At 43.7% G+C, this 14027-nt stretch overlaps 2 protein-coding genes and 2 pseudogenes across 2 annotated transcripts; 2 read left to right on the top strand and 2 right to left on the bottom strand.

Moving 5' to 3' along the window:
• LOC119361630 (cysteine-rich receptor-like protein kinase 25) lies at positions 1 to 3209 on the bottom strand. The gene is made up of 7 exons (XM_037626763.1): positions 3124 to 3209; positions 2857 to 2981; positions 2506 to 2767; positions 1943 to 2171; positions 1692 to 1842; positions 1395 to 1584; positions 1 to 246 (listed from the first exon to the last, which is right to left on the bottom strand). The coding sequence occupies exons 2-6, from the start codon at positions 2977 to 2979 to the stop codon at positions 1420 to 1422; spliced, it is 930 nt and encodes a 309-aa protein (XP_037482660.1). The 5' UTR covers positions 2980 to 2981; positions 3124 to 3209; the 3' UTR covers positions 1 to 246; positions 1395 to 1419.
• Positions 3210 to 6728: 3519 nt separating this feature from the next.
• LOC119366670 lies at positions 6729 to 7817 on the top strand (annotated as a pseudogene).
• A 423-nt stretch (positions 7818 to 8240) lies between these two features.
• Positions 8241 to 10107, top strand: LOC119366726 (annotated as a pseudogene).
• Positions 10108 to 11995: 1888 nt separating this feature from the next.
• LOC119366669 lies at positions 11996 to 13279 on the bottom strand. Its single transcript, XM_037632437.1, has one exon. The coding sequence runs from the start codon at positions 13277 to 13279 to the stop codon at positions 11996 to 11998; it is 1284 nt and encodes a 427-aa protein (XP_037488334.1).
• Positions 13280 to 14027: the final 748 nt, after the last annotated feature.

The following is a 14027-nucleotide window of genomic DNA, read 5'->3' as shown; positions in this document are numbered from 1 at the left end:
TATCTCAAACTGAGTTGAAAAGGCACAACTGTTCAACAATGTTCCCTCATGATAATATAAGGTAAATATTTGTTCGATAAAACTAAAAAGGAAATAAATTTTAATTAGTTCTGCAATGATGTGATATCGGGTCATGTTGCCACAAAACACTTGTATTATTGTAGCATTCTGGGATCTTGTTTTACTTCATCTTGTACTTTTCTTATTGCACAGTGCATAGTTGTGCCCTCCCCGGGGATTGGAGACCTGAAATTTCGTGACAGATCTTAGCATCAATGGAAATATATACATTTCATATTACTATATAGTAGATAACATGACATCAAGTAAGAAAAAATATACATAATAGATTAATTTAACTATTTGATGAAGTTAAGAATAAACGTTGAGCTTATATCATATTCATGATTCTTGGATTTTTTTTATGACTTGAAAATAACACAATGCCAAAAACTTGCTTTGGGCGGGGGATGGTATCATTAATTTTCTCGCGTCTCTCGCTAGGAAACTAGGATAGACTAATTTATCATTAGACACCCGAAAAACCCTAGTGGTGCATATTCTATCCTACAATTTCAGTTTTCACGGTTTGAGGATCAATGTAAAAAAATCAAGTAATCATTCTTCTAGAGATGTCATATTTTAATGCAAACAGCTCAATCATAGCTTAATGAATTCACAACAGCTGATAGTTAGAATTTGGTCGGGGTGACGCGCTGGGTTTGCTGCGAGTGTTGTGGCATGTCCATTCAACCATGACCCACCTCGTCTTCTGCCATGCCTACCACTGTGCCACCCTAGACCTCAGAGAGATGCGCCCCTACACCCTAGGCCTCTCTCTAGAACGAAAAGGAGCTGTCATGTTTGTCTGGTTAAATGACCTGCTTAATCAAACTGACACCGCAAAAGGCCAGAGCACGAATCTTGTATTTGCTCAACGAGCCAGATAAGAGGGAGTCGGGACCCCCGGGTGCTATCACACCTTTCTGATAATTTAATTTAATTCTACCCTAAAATAAGTGTGAGATGAACTAATGATGGATTAATTACGGTAATTATTAGTTTCTTTCATTTGCATATAGTGTATGCACTGCAGTATTATTGTACCACCTTAATTAGCTACTAGCCTGAACTTTATCATTGAGTTGTACTTGTGACGGGTTAACCTTAAGACGGCACATGATATTTACACATATGCATGCATCCAGATGGTGTTTACTAATATCAACCAGAAGAGAAATATATTGCTTTATCTAGCGGTCAGTGAAACAAAACAATCGATAAGAAGATACCATCCATATAATACAAGAAAGATCTAGACTTATTCCCTTGCAGTTAACAAAATTATCTCTTTTCAATAAAGAGCCTATGTGTGTCTAGAGGAAATTTTGTACCTCCTCGTTCATTTGTAGCTAGAGATTACTGAAACTTGCTGATAATCTCCTGAATGGAAGGTCTCTTCTTCTGATCAATCTCCACACATTGCAGAGCAATCTTGATGCAGGCTTCTATTTGAGAAAAATCAGCATCTTCTAACTCGGGGTACTCAGACATTATTTTCTCTTGCGACCAGTTTTCTTTTACCTAAATAAAAATGTGAAATTACTCTCCTTGGCAATGTAATACATAGAACTTATAGGTGAATATTATCAATTTCAATATTCAACTAAAGAAGTGATGTTTATTCTTACGGCATCAATATATTTCCTTGCATGCTTCTGGTCGGCGCTGGAACTATTCTTCTCTCTCGTGGATATCTCCATTATGATTAGGCCTAAACTATATATGTCTGAGCGGGCCGAGATTTCACCATTATATAGATACTCTGGGGCCATATATCCACTTATGGAGGTAATATCTTAATCAGGATTATTTGAGGTGTAAACAAATCAAGTTTACCTTAAATTACAGGAACAAGGATTATAATGAAACAGAAGCTTACACAGATCCCACAACACTTCGTGTGTTCATTCGGGTTTGGTCTTCGCCAAATATTCTTGAGAATCCAAATTCTGCAATTTTCGGTGCCATGTTTCCATCCAGGAATATATTTTGAGGCTTCAGACCCAAATGGAGAACCGGACTAGGCAATCCATGCAGATAACGTATACCCTCACAGACCCCCTTTATTATTTTGAACCGTGTGTCCCAATCAATGTCAATGGATTCACCTGAAGTAATATATAATCGAATTTTGATAATTTTCTAAGATAATGGATTCAAATGGATAATATTTTTTGGAATAAAATAGACAAAGAAGATATTGTGAAGTAAACAATGTCCACACAAAAAAAAAAGATCTTCTGAAGTGAATAATCTCCACCAAAACAAGAAGAAGATTCTTCTATTGGTAATATGTGATAATATCTTTTATTGCTCACTGTTATAGCAGTGCAAAAATTAGAGGAATTTATGCGAGACGATGTTAAAACTCCAAACCATCTAAAAAGGGGAAGTAAATAAAATAAATGATAAATAGGACAGATAGTGAAATATATGACGTACCAAAAAGCTTCTGCTCAAGGCTCCCATTAGGTACGTATTCATAGCAGAGCAAAGTTTCAGTAATCTCTGCAATAATGTGTCTTCCATTGCTCTGGACCAATCTGTTTTGTCCTTCACGGCAGTATGCAAGAAACTTGACAATATTTTCATGTTCGAGCACCATAATATTCTGAACCTCCTTCTTAAATATTTCATCGCGTGGCACAGGTGAATTTTCCGCGAGTTTCTTCACAGCCACCACTCCACCACCACCCAGAGTCCCCTGTTTTAAAGTCACATAAGATTGATGTATATCAGCACCTTTTTGTATCCATCTTCGAATAGACAGAAAATGTTGTAGCGAAATCATACCTTATAAACAGACCCAAATGCACCTGAACCTATTTCACTGGCAAAGTTATTTGTAATTTCCTTGAAAAAGTCTAGTGGTAGTTCCTTCGGCAGGTTTTCTAGGGTTATACCGCCGGTGCTCATTGCTGATAATATAAGAAGTTACTGATATGAGCAGTTACAACTTTCATTTTACCAAAGCAAGGAAGTTGTTAAACAACATCAGGCTAAGTATGAACAAAGAAGGTGTATCTGAAAATAATCAAGCAGTTTGTTGAGTGCACTGACCTTTGAGAGGAACAATTGATCACAGGGATCCAAGCCGGGAAGAGAACACCAGGAGGGGATGTACTTGAGATCTGAGATGAATGGATACCTTGCTACCGGTGCCTGTTGGTATATATAAAGCAAACCGAGGAGATATTTATGATCAGTTGACTTGACTGCTTGTAGCGTACTCGTCCTCATCCCTATACGCGGTTTAGTCTAAGTAACATGCGGTTATTTCACCTTGGAGACCTCCTCATCAAGAAACGCGGTTTCACACAAAAATAATAACGGTTTGGTCTGGTCTTTTTTTTCCTTTTCAAATAGACATTAGATAGCAGCAATGCTCATTGTTAACCAGTCAGCAGCTTAATTTGAGCTAATGATCAGTACCTTGTGCTGAATTTGCTTGCAGCGTGTGGTACCATGTTTGTGTGAGCTAGTGCTAGCGTTGCGCAGCACTTTTTTTTTCCCTGCTAACCACTTTGTGTTGGATGCTGAACTTCTTGTTCTATTATACTGCCGAACCCGTCCTTTTGGTCGTATGGAGAAAAGACACCAGATGCAGCAAAGCAAGCTGACAAGTTGTGTCACATGAATGAACTTAATTAGATAACACCTGTCGACTGGCAAGCCTAGTCAGCAGCTTATCATCATCTTAATTACCCCCTCGGTCCCATAATGCACTAGTGTCAAAAAACGTCTTACACTAAAATATTTTTATGGACAATAACCAGAAAGCTAGGTAGTTTTCCTTTTCAATTGATCATATCAAATAAAGAATCACACTTTCTATAAAGAAATGTAAAATTATTTAGATCACTAAAATAGTAATCTAAACGATCTTATATTTCTTTAGAGAGGGAGTACACATGAGCATTAGTAGTACTATATGCTTGTTTACTACTAGCCTTGCACTCCCTAGAACCAACGGTAAATTATCATAGGCACAGGACTCGCTACCTCAGCCTCTGCGTGCACACTATCACATGGCCTTTGCGTGCATCTAAATTGGCTCGTTTACCTAGTTCAGATCTGTCTAAACTAAAAATATTTTCACGGATGGCTACCTATTCGTTCAATGCAAGCAGGACACAATCACGTGAACGGTGGTGGTTGGCCACCTCTCCCGTGTCTTTTCCCGTGTCTGATACCATGCAGTGTTTCAAACTTTTCCTCCGAAAAGCAAGTGCAAATTGCGTTCGACAGCTTGGTGCAGTGGCAGCTTGGGGAAGGATCCAGCGTGCTGTTTTGGAGAGATCGCAGGCTGAATGGAGCTCGCCTGGCTGAAATTGTGCCTCTGGTTGTTGGTAAGGTCAGGACTCCGGTGGCGAACAAGAGAACTGTCAAGGATGCGATGCATCTACATTCCTGGACTTCAGACATTGTTGGAGATATGTCGACGGAGGAGTTGAGTCAGTTCGTTCATCTCTGGACTAGACTGATTGAGATAGAGCTCATTCCTAATGAGGAGGATAAACCGATCTGGCTATGGGATGCCTCGGGTAGGTACACGGCAAAATCGGCATATATAAGATGTTGCGCGAAGGGGGAATCAAATTCCAATGTGCATCTACAGTCTGGCAGTGTTGGGCGCCACTAACTTGCAAGATTTTCATCTGATTGGCTTTGCACTATCGTCTTTGGACGTCGGATCGGTTTCTAAACTAAACATATTTTTGTGGATTGGCTACCTGTATTTCTTCAATGCAAGTAGGACACAATCACGTAAACGGTGGCGGTCGGCCGTGTCTTTCCCGTGTCTGATACCCTGCAGTGTTTGAAATGGTTCGAATAGCTAATTAAACACACCTTGCAGCTGAGCGAGCGGCTCATAGTAGCAAAAGTAATTTTCCTTTTTACCAAAATCCTAAAAACATTTAATTGTACAGTTCCACTAGGTGCCTCACTTGGTTGCTCTTTTTCTTGGGTGGTAATTTTATTTTACATGAAAAAATATTACTCCTTTCGTAGGACGCCTCACTTGGTTTTGACGAACTTTTTTTTCACGAAAAAAAACCGGATGAAAAAACCGAACCGGGAGCACGGGTTTTTTTCCCTTTCCGAAAGAGGCACACCCGTGCCTCTAACAAAATCACAGCCGTGCCTCCCGCGAAAGCAAAATCGTGCCTTTCACGAAAGAAAAAAAAGAAAATGCATTTCTTTTTTCATTTCCGAGGAGGCACGGCCGTGACTCTCGCAAAGCACAACCGTGCCTCTCGTGGAAGCAAAACCGTGCCTCTCGCGAAAGAAAAAAAAGGAAATGTGTTTTTTTTTGTTTCCAAGAGGCACGGCCGTGCCTCTCACGAAAGCACAACCATGCCTCTCGCGGAAGCAAAACCGTGCCTCTCGCGAAAGGAAAAAACAGAAAACACGTTTTTTTCCCGTTTCAAAGAGGCACGGCCGTGCCTCTCGCAAAAAAAAATGTGTTTTTTGCGCAAAAAAAATTTGGTCGAAAAGCTACGGAAGACCGATGGAAAACCAGAAAAAAACGTTTAAAAAGCCAAAAACGCGTGCAAAAAAATAAAAAAAAAATCCGGAGGGAGCGCCCAGAGCGCGACACATGGCGAGTGGCTGAGAGCGCACCAAGTGGCGCTGAGCGTTGCTAGGCTCTCGAAGGAGCGCTCGTTAATTAGTTGCTCCCAGCAATCTCGTCTCACCTTTGCCTTTTCGGTTGGACTAGATGGGCCCAATGCTTTCCTTCTTAACAATCCAAGAACCAGCTGGGCCTTGTAAAACCAAGGAGAATTGAGTTCATCTATTCAGGAAAAAAACATGGAAAAAACATGCTAACAGATTTATTCAGCAAGTTTCCTTTCATTTTTGGAAAATGCCTTAACATATTTTTTAAGATGTGTTACAGAAAATAGAAAATTAGTTTTAATTTGGCAGATTTTAAAAGGGAAAAATGTCAAGCAAGTTTCTAAAAATGTCCGATTTACCATGTAGACAGTATGCAACTACGTATGTATTCGTGTTAATGTTGTGTTTAAACTTAAAGCCACGTCAGTGGCAAAACAATAGGGGTAGAAATGCAGAACACTCAGTTTCATTATAACGAAATTTGATGATGTAGCCTTGTTGGTAATTCAACAAACCTGTGTTCCCGAAGCATTTGACCTACATGTTGTCAGCACTTTGGGGTCAACTTTCACCTCCCAGTTTTCTGCGTCTTGAATGAATTTCCGCAAATAAACACTCCCTCCATCCAATTATGTACCCCCACCCCTTATGTAATGTGAAAACAAATCTAACACAACCGCCTGAAGGATACGACAAAAATCTATGTTGGATTTCCGTCGGCTTCGTCCTGCCGGACGAAATCGAAGAGGATCAAGGTCCGGAAGACAAACTCGAAGAAGAAGCCCCGGCATCCACTTGAGGACTAAATAATCCTAAACTAAAATACTAACCAAAGTGGAAGCACCAGGATTCCCCTGCTTGCTACCGACCTCTGAAGCGGCGGGTAGAGGGGAGGCAAATCCACGATCTCACCAGTGAAGTTTGTAGGGGATTGTTTGCCCTAACCGCCAAGGGATAGGGGGGACGGGAGCTAATGCTAGTAGATTCCCTTTTTGTTAGGCCTAGCCAAGAGAAGAAAGAAACGTCAGGTCTGATTGAGAGACATGACCACCTCTCTGATCCAGGCCACCGGAAATCTGCGGAGCCCTCGCGGCATTCATTTCCTGCCCACCGCCTCGGAGAGCAAGGTCATCTTGGGCGACTCCGTGAATCGCATGTTACGATCCGACATCATCGACGGTTGTTGCTATGTCGATACCATGCCTAGCCTTCACATGTACAAGCACTCGCCGCTGGCTGTCTCTGTCCCTCCGACGGACTTACACCTCCATGACAGCGAGGACACTGGCGACCTCTACATCATCTACAAGGCATAGGTGCGGCCGCAATTTGAGGCTCTTGTGTGGAGGGGACTCGCCCCATCCCCCATATCACACAGGTTCTGGCACTGCGACATCCTCCCGCTGCCAACGTGGATCAGCCACCACAAGCATATTAGGTAATCTTGATTGATTAGTGTTCGGTTTGTTTGAGTCAAAGCGAACACAATCAATCAAGATTATCTAACAAGGCATGCCTTCGTCTACGGCCATGCCCTCGTTGGCAGCGACACCATCTTCTTCTCCATCTCTGATGCCGAGGGATTCGGCTCCTACTGCTTCCACATCACGACACGTGAGTGGAGCAAAGCTGGCGACTGGCTCATGCCTTTCGATGGCAAGGCGGATTACGTCCTGGAGCTTGGAGTTTGGTTCGGCATCTCTTCACAAGACAACCTTCCCTGCGCTGCTGACCTCTCGGGCGTCGTTCAAGGGGAGGAGCCGTCGCCGGACAAGATGCGGATATGGGCGTGTGATGACCTACCAGAGGAGTGCCAGCCGAACATCTTGTGCAATCCCTATGTCATCAGCCTCGGTTCCGGTAGGTTCATCATCGTGGACTTCTTGGATGCCATGAAATTCAACAAGGACTGGAAGGAGATGGATCCCGTCAAGGAATTTGCCCTCTTCACCGGTATGCGGGTAGCGTTCTGCAACGTCAACAACGGCAAAGGCAAAGACAGTAGCCACCACAATAGTGAGACTGATGGCACAGGCAACGAAGATGGAAAACACAACTGTGGCACCGATGGCTCCGACAACGATGATGATGATGATGATGGCACAGGCAACGAAGATGGAAAACACAACTGAGGCCTCGTAAATAAAAACAGAAGAATTCTTACGCATTTGCTATCTAAATAATGCGCGTACATTGATGATGATGTGATTTTTGTGCTATCGTGAACCATACATGCATTGTGGCTGCTCTCTGATATTTTACTTCTATTGTGTGGTACTCCCTCCGTTTGGAATTACTTGTCTCGAAAATGGATGTATCTAGAACTAAAATACATCTAGATACATACATTTTCGCGACAAGTAATTCCGAACGGAGGGGGGAGTAGTAGAAATTCCCACCGAGTACTCGAGTATCCTGCTTCATTCCAATAAAAAGATATTTGCATATGTGTACCTCATTTAGCAGACGACCCACGACTCTAGTCTAGACTCTGCTTGGGTATATTAATATGAGGCCAGCAGCTAGCTCCACTCGCCAGTCCCCACTCCCACTCCCCACCTCTCGTCACAAAAATCATGTCGACCATCCACCTGATTGTGCTCCTCGGCGTCCTTCTGCTGGCCGGCGCATCGAGGTCGCAGCCCACCTACGGCGACCAAGCCACCCTCCTAGCTATCAAGACCCAATGGGGAAACCCCACGCAGCTTGCGTCGTGGGACCCTATCGCCAATGCCGACCACTGCGACTGGACCGGCCACCGGCGTGGTCTGCGGTGGCGACGACGGACGTGCAGTGATAGGGATATCATTGCCGAATCTAAACATCACCGGCAAGGTGGCAGAGTCGGTGTGCGACCTACTGAGCCTCACCCACCTCGACCTCTCCTACAACTATCTTACCAATGGCTTCTCCGGCGTCCCGCTCTACGCCTGCTCCCACCTCCGCTTCCTCGACCTCTCCTACAACGCCTTCCACGGGGTTCTTCCGGATGACATCAACCACCTGTCGCCGAAGATGGAGCACCTCAACCTGTCAAGCAATCACTTCCAGGGTGTGGTGCCGGCCGCCCTGGCCAGGCTACCAGCGCTGAGGTCGCTGGTTCTTGACACTAACGAGTTCACCGGGGCATATCCAGCTGCCGAGATAAGCAAGCTCGCCGGGCTCGAGCAGCTCACGCTGGCCTTGAACCCGTTCGCGCCGGCTCCGGCACCCCCTGAGTTCGCCGGGCTAACCAACCTGAGCTACCTGTGGATGTCCAACATGAACATGACGGGCGACATCCCGAAAGCCTACTCCAGCTTGGCGAACCTCATGTTGTTCGCCATGTACGGTAACAACCTTACCGGCAAGATCCCGACATGGGTCTGGCAACACGGAAAGCTTGAGCTCTTGTACCTGTACAACAATAAACTCACCGGGAAACTGCCATGCAAAATCACGTCGGTGAATTTGATAGAGCTTGATGTGTCGTCGAACAATCTCACCGGAGAAATACCGGAAGACTTTGGTCGCCTCAAGAACCTGAGCATATTGTTCATGTACACCAACCAGCTCACCGGCACCATTCCAGCAAGCATAGCGATGCTCCCCAAACTCACGGACATCAGGCTATTTGAAAACAATCTGTCCGGTGAGATCCCGTGGGAGCTCGGGAAGCACTCGCCCCTAGGCAACCTCGAGATCTGCAACAATAACCTCTCGGGCCTGCTCCCGGATTCACTTTGCGCCAACAGGAAGCTCTATGACCTCGTCGTCTTCGACAACAGCTTCTCCGGCGAGCTACCGAAGAACCTCGGCGATTGCGTCTTGTTGAACAACATCATGCTCTACAACAACCGCTTCTCCGGCGATTTCCCAGCCAAGATATGGTGGTCATTACCCAAGTTGACCACTGTGATGATACAGAACAATGGGTTCACTGGGGCTTTACCGGCTAAGTTATCTGAGAACATCTCGCTAATTAAGATGAGGAACAACAAGTTCTCTGGGTCCATGCCAACATCTGCAACCGGATTGTCCATGTTCCAGGCGGAGAACAACCTGATTTCCGGCGAGCTACCGGCGGACATGAGCAAGTTCTCAAACCTTATGGAGTTGTCAATGTCCGGCAACCAACTAACTGGTTCCATACCGACATCAATCATTTTGTTGCAGAAGCTCAACAGTCTCGACCTGAGCAACAACAGGTTGTCCGGCATAATTCCATTTGACAACCTCGTGTTGCTTCCATTGCTCATGCGCCTTGATTTGTCCGAAAATGAATTCTCCGGTGGCTTATAGAGATAGAAAAAGGAATAGACACCAAGAATACAAGTTCATGAGTATACAAGTTCATGAGAATACAAGTTCAGGAATTGGCAGTGGTCATGTCGAGCATCTGTATGTGGAGTCTATATCTATATCTATATCTATACCTATCTATATCTATATCTATACCTCTATATCTATACCTCTATACCCTTGCTAATAATAAAGCAAGGTGCGTTTCTCTGATTTTTTCATCCGTTCACCGCTAAAAGATGTTTCATTTTATCCGAGGTGGTACTAAACTTTCGTACTCCGTCTGTTAGCAAAGGAAAAACGATTTGTGGAGAATTTCATACGTGGGCCACGCGCCCTATGGCCCAGTAAAGTCAGCCATTTTTTCCTGCCCACGCAGCAATAAAAGAATCCTATTCTTCGCTCGAAGCGGCATATAGTTTCAGCTACGCACAGGGCGACCAAGACATGGCGGCCCATTTTTGTTTGTGTTCTGTTAAATTTTCTTTTTCTGTTTCTTTCTCTATTCATTTCCTGTTTCTTTTTATTTTGCCCATTGCTATATTTTTTAAGAAATTCTGAAATTCCAAAATTTTCAAACAATGTTTGCAGTTTCAATTTTTATTCACAATTTCGTAAAAAGTTATGAATTACAAAACTGTGTTCCTATTTTCAAAAATGTTTCTGTTTTTTTGTCGTGCCAAAATATTTTCAAATTTTAAAAATATTCCCATTCTTAATAAAATGTTCGTATTTTTCACAAAAAAATCAAGATTTAAACAAATGCATTTAAAAAATGTTCCAAATTCGAAAAATATTCTTGTTTTAGATATAGGTTTAAAAATTGAAAAGAATGTTTGCATTATTTTCTAAAATTCTTCTGCATGTTTAACACATGTTCCCATTTAAAAAAAATTGTTCACAACGTGAAAATATTCATATTTTTATAAGAATGTTCAGCTTTTTAAGAAATGTATCCGAATTTCAGGAAATGTTCTGTTCAAATTTTTTGTCCTTGTTTTGTCCAAAAATGTATGTAACTTTCAAAAAAATGTTCAAATTTTGGAAAAGTGTTCACGTTGCCAAGTATATTTGGTAGTTCATGTTATGAATTCCAAAATTCCGTTCCTATTTAAAAAATGTTTGTAATTTTAAATTTTTATCATTCTGATATTTTACGGAATTTTAAAAATTATTCCCATTTTTTCAAAAATGTTTGGGTTTTTCCAAATTTGTGCAAGATTTAAAAATGTTACAAATTTGAAAAATATTCTTGTTTTAGTGATATGTTCAAAATTGAAAATAATTCTTGCATTAAAAGACACATTTTTTCTTCCATATGTTCAAAACATGTTCCCGTCTCCAAAAATTGTTCGCAACTTCAAAAAAAAATTATATTTTTATAAAACGTTCATGATTTTAAGAAATGTTTGTGAATTTCAACAAATGTTCTGTTCAAATTTTGTGTTCGTCTTTTTTTAAAATGTATAGAATTTTAGAAAAAATGTAATTTGGAAAATTGTTCATGTTGCCAAGTATATTTGGCATTTCATACTTATTAGTTTTTGAAAAGTTCAAATAAAAAGTTTTGAATCTGACGTTGCATTTGTTTGAGTGGCTAGGAACATGTGGTCGGGTCTTTGAGGTCGTGAGTTCGATCACTCCCATACTGGGCCTGCTCCGCATCCGGTACGTCAAGCTAAGTCTGCTTGTTTAGAATAAGAGACACCATAAATTATTGACAGTGATAGCTTCCAGTCGTCAATAAAAGAGAATATGCCAGTTAATTATAATTGAAACAAAATATGGGCACGTGCCAGTAAAAAAAGAATATATTGGTTTGGCTCTAATTAAAGGGTGCCATGTTGAACTAGAGAATACGGACATGTGGGGGTCTTGATCAAGCTAGAGGCATGTAATTTTATCCTCCCGTTGCAACGCACGGGCATGTGTGCTAGTAATAATAAAATAAAGTATATAAAGCAAATTAAGAAGGAAAACACTGTTAATTGCAGCTGAAGATCTTGTTGCACGTTATTGAACCATGCATTTACAGCACCGCGTCGATACTCTGTTGCACGTTAAACATGTAACGTTTGGATTTGTGCTTAACCATACGTAGGCCACGCATCATCCCTTTGGTATCACTATTGTAGTTGTCATTGTCTTTGCCAGCACCATTGCTGACATTTTTGACACTGCCCTTGCTGCGGCCGTTATCGTACACTACCTCCATACCAGTGAAGAGGGCAAATTGCTTGCCCGTAACCATCTCGTTGCAATCCTTGTCGAGTACCATGGCATCCAAGAAGTCTACTACGATGAACCTGCCCAAACCGAGGCTGATGACCTTGGACCTACACAATTCGCTCGGTTGCCACTCCTCTGGCAGGTCATCATCCACCCAGATCCGCAATTTCTCCTGCAATGGCTCCTCCCCTCTGACGACGCCAGAGATATTGGCGGCGCAGGGGAGGCCGCTTGATTCGCCGAACCAGAGCCCGAGCTCCAGAACATACTCCGCCTTGCCCTGGAATGGCATAACCCAGTCGCCAGCCTTACTCCACTCGCGACTAGCGATGTGGAAGCAGTAGGTGCCAGTGCCCTCGGCTTCGGCGATGGAGAAGCAGATGGTGTCGCCGCCGACGAGGGCGTGACCACAGACGTAGGCGTGCTTCTGGTGGATGATCCACTGCGGTAGCGAAAGGATGTCGCAGTGCCAGGTACTTCTACAAAAGGAGCGCGGGTGCTCCGCCCTCCACACCAGGGCCTCGAACTGCGGCTTCGCCTCCGACTTGTCTGGATGGAGGATCCTATCGATGATGTACATGTCACCGCCGTCTTGGCCGTCATGCAGGTGCACGTCCGACGGAGGGACGGCGATGGACAGCGGCGAGTGTTTGTGCTCGTGGAGGCTTGGCAGGCTCTCGATCCAGCGGCGGCCCTCGCCGCCATCGAAGCGGAACATGCGGTTCGCGCGGTCGCCCAAGACGACCTTGTCCTCCGAGGCGGTGGGGAGGAAATGGACGCGGTGATGGGTCGGCAGGCTGCTTGATACTTCCGGTGACTTAATGACCAGCTCGCTCGCCGGCGTCCGGATGGTGGGCGCCGCGGCCTCCGCCGCCGCCAGGTCAGCCTTGCAGATCCTTCTCCTGTTGGGCGCCGAGGCCTTGGCGGGCGTGAGTGTTGGCAGCAGCTTGCCATCCGCGGCCGCCTCTTCTGCCGTCCGGTGAAACAAGCCCATCTTGGAGAGGTCCAAACGTCGGAGCGAATATACACGGTTGCGCCCATCATACACCCCCAGGTTCACCAACCGCCGGATGCCGCCGCTCATCTCCGGCAACCAACCACGTCGCCGTCGTCGATCTGCCTGGAACCTGGAGCACGGCGGCGGCGGCGGCGGCGGCTGTCAATCTCTAGCTGCATGATCGATCGTAATCACCACACGAGGCCATGGTATGGGATGGGCCAGACCGCCAGAGGACACGTCCATTTTTTTCTTCGTCATAAATAAATAAATGCGGTTTGCTCGTGATGTTCAAATACGTTAAAATTAGGGCCCGTTTACATCCAACTCTACTGATATTTTATATATATAATTTCTCAAAAATAAATACTGATATTTTGTATGCATTCTTCATTCACGGCATCAATTTCAGAAATAAGAAAAGCTAGCCGAATGTCTGTGTGTTGCTACAAACAAAAAAGTAGGAAACATTACTATGGAAAATTAAGGTCATTTTGTGACACAAAACAAAGAAAGGGTGACTTTGGAGGAGATTACCAAAACAACCAAATCCAGCACAAGCCATCATGATTCACGCATTATCTGAGATATTAAAATAACGGAAATGCGAATAATCCAATGACGCAAGTACTATTAACATGCAAAGAATGTCAGTAAAAATACAACCATCCTTTTTTTTTTGCGCGGAAATGGAATCGTCTTATTTGATGAATCAGTGCCCACAAGTTAGCATGACCATGCAAATGTACAATGCTCAAAGTCAATACTAAGGGAGTTGAGTAGGATACGACATATTGCAAAACACAAGTCGCAAGTACCAACAAACCCAAACTAA

The sequence above is a fragment of the Triticum dicoccoides genome, chromosome 2B (assembly GCF_002162155.2).
Source record: "Triticum dicoccoides isolate Atlit2015 ecotype Zavitan chromosome 2B, WEW_v2.0, whole genome shotgun sequence".
Classification (NCBI taxonomy): Eukaryota; Viridiplantae; Streptophyta; class Magnoliopsida; order Poales; family Poaceae; genus Triticum; species Triticum dicoccoides.
The sequence above is the reverse complement of the archived record's forward strand: the minus strand, read 5'-3'. Positions and strand labels throughout refer to the sequence as shown.

Excerpts from the sequence above, each read along its gene's own strand:
- LOC119361630 (XM_037626763.1), bottom strand. The coding sequence starts at position 2,979 with ATGAGCACCGGCGGTATAACCCTAGAAAACCTGCCGAAGGAACTACCA. Across the intron at positions 2,768-2,856 it reads CATTTGGGTCTGTTTATAAG|GGGACTCTGGGTGGTGGTGG; the intron begins GTATGATTTCGC and ends ACTTTAAAACAG. Across the intron at positions 1,843-1,942 it reads CGAAGTGTTGTGGGATCTGT|TGGATATATGGCCCCAGAGT; the intron begins GTAAGCTTCTGT and ends TACCTCCATAAG.
- LOC119366669 (XM_037632437.1), bottom strand. The coding sequence starts at position 13,279 with ATGAGCGGCGGCATCCGGCGGTTGGTGAACCTGGGGGTGTATGATGGG.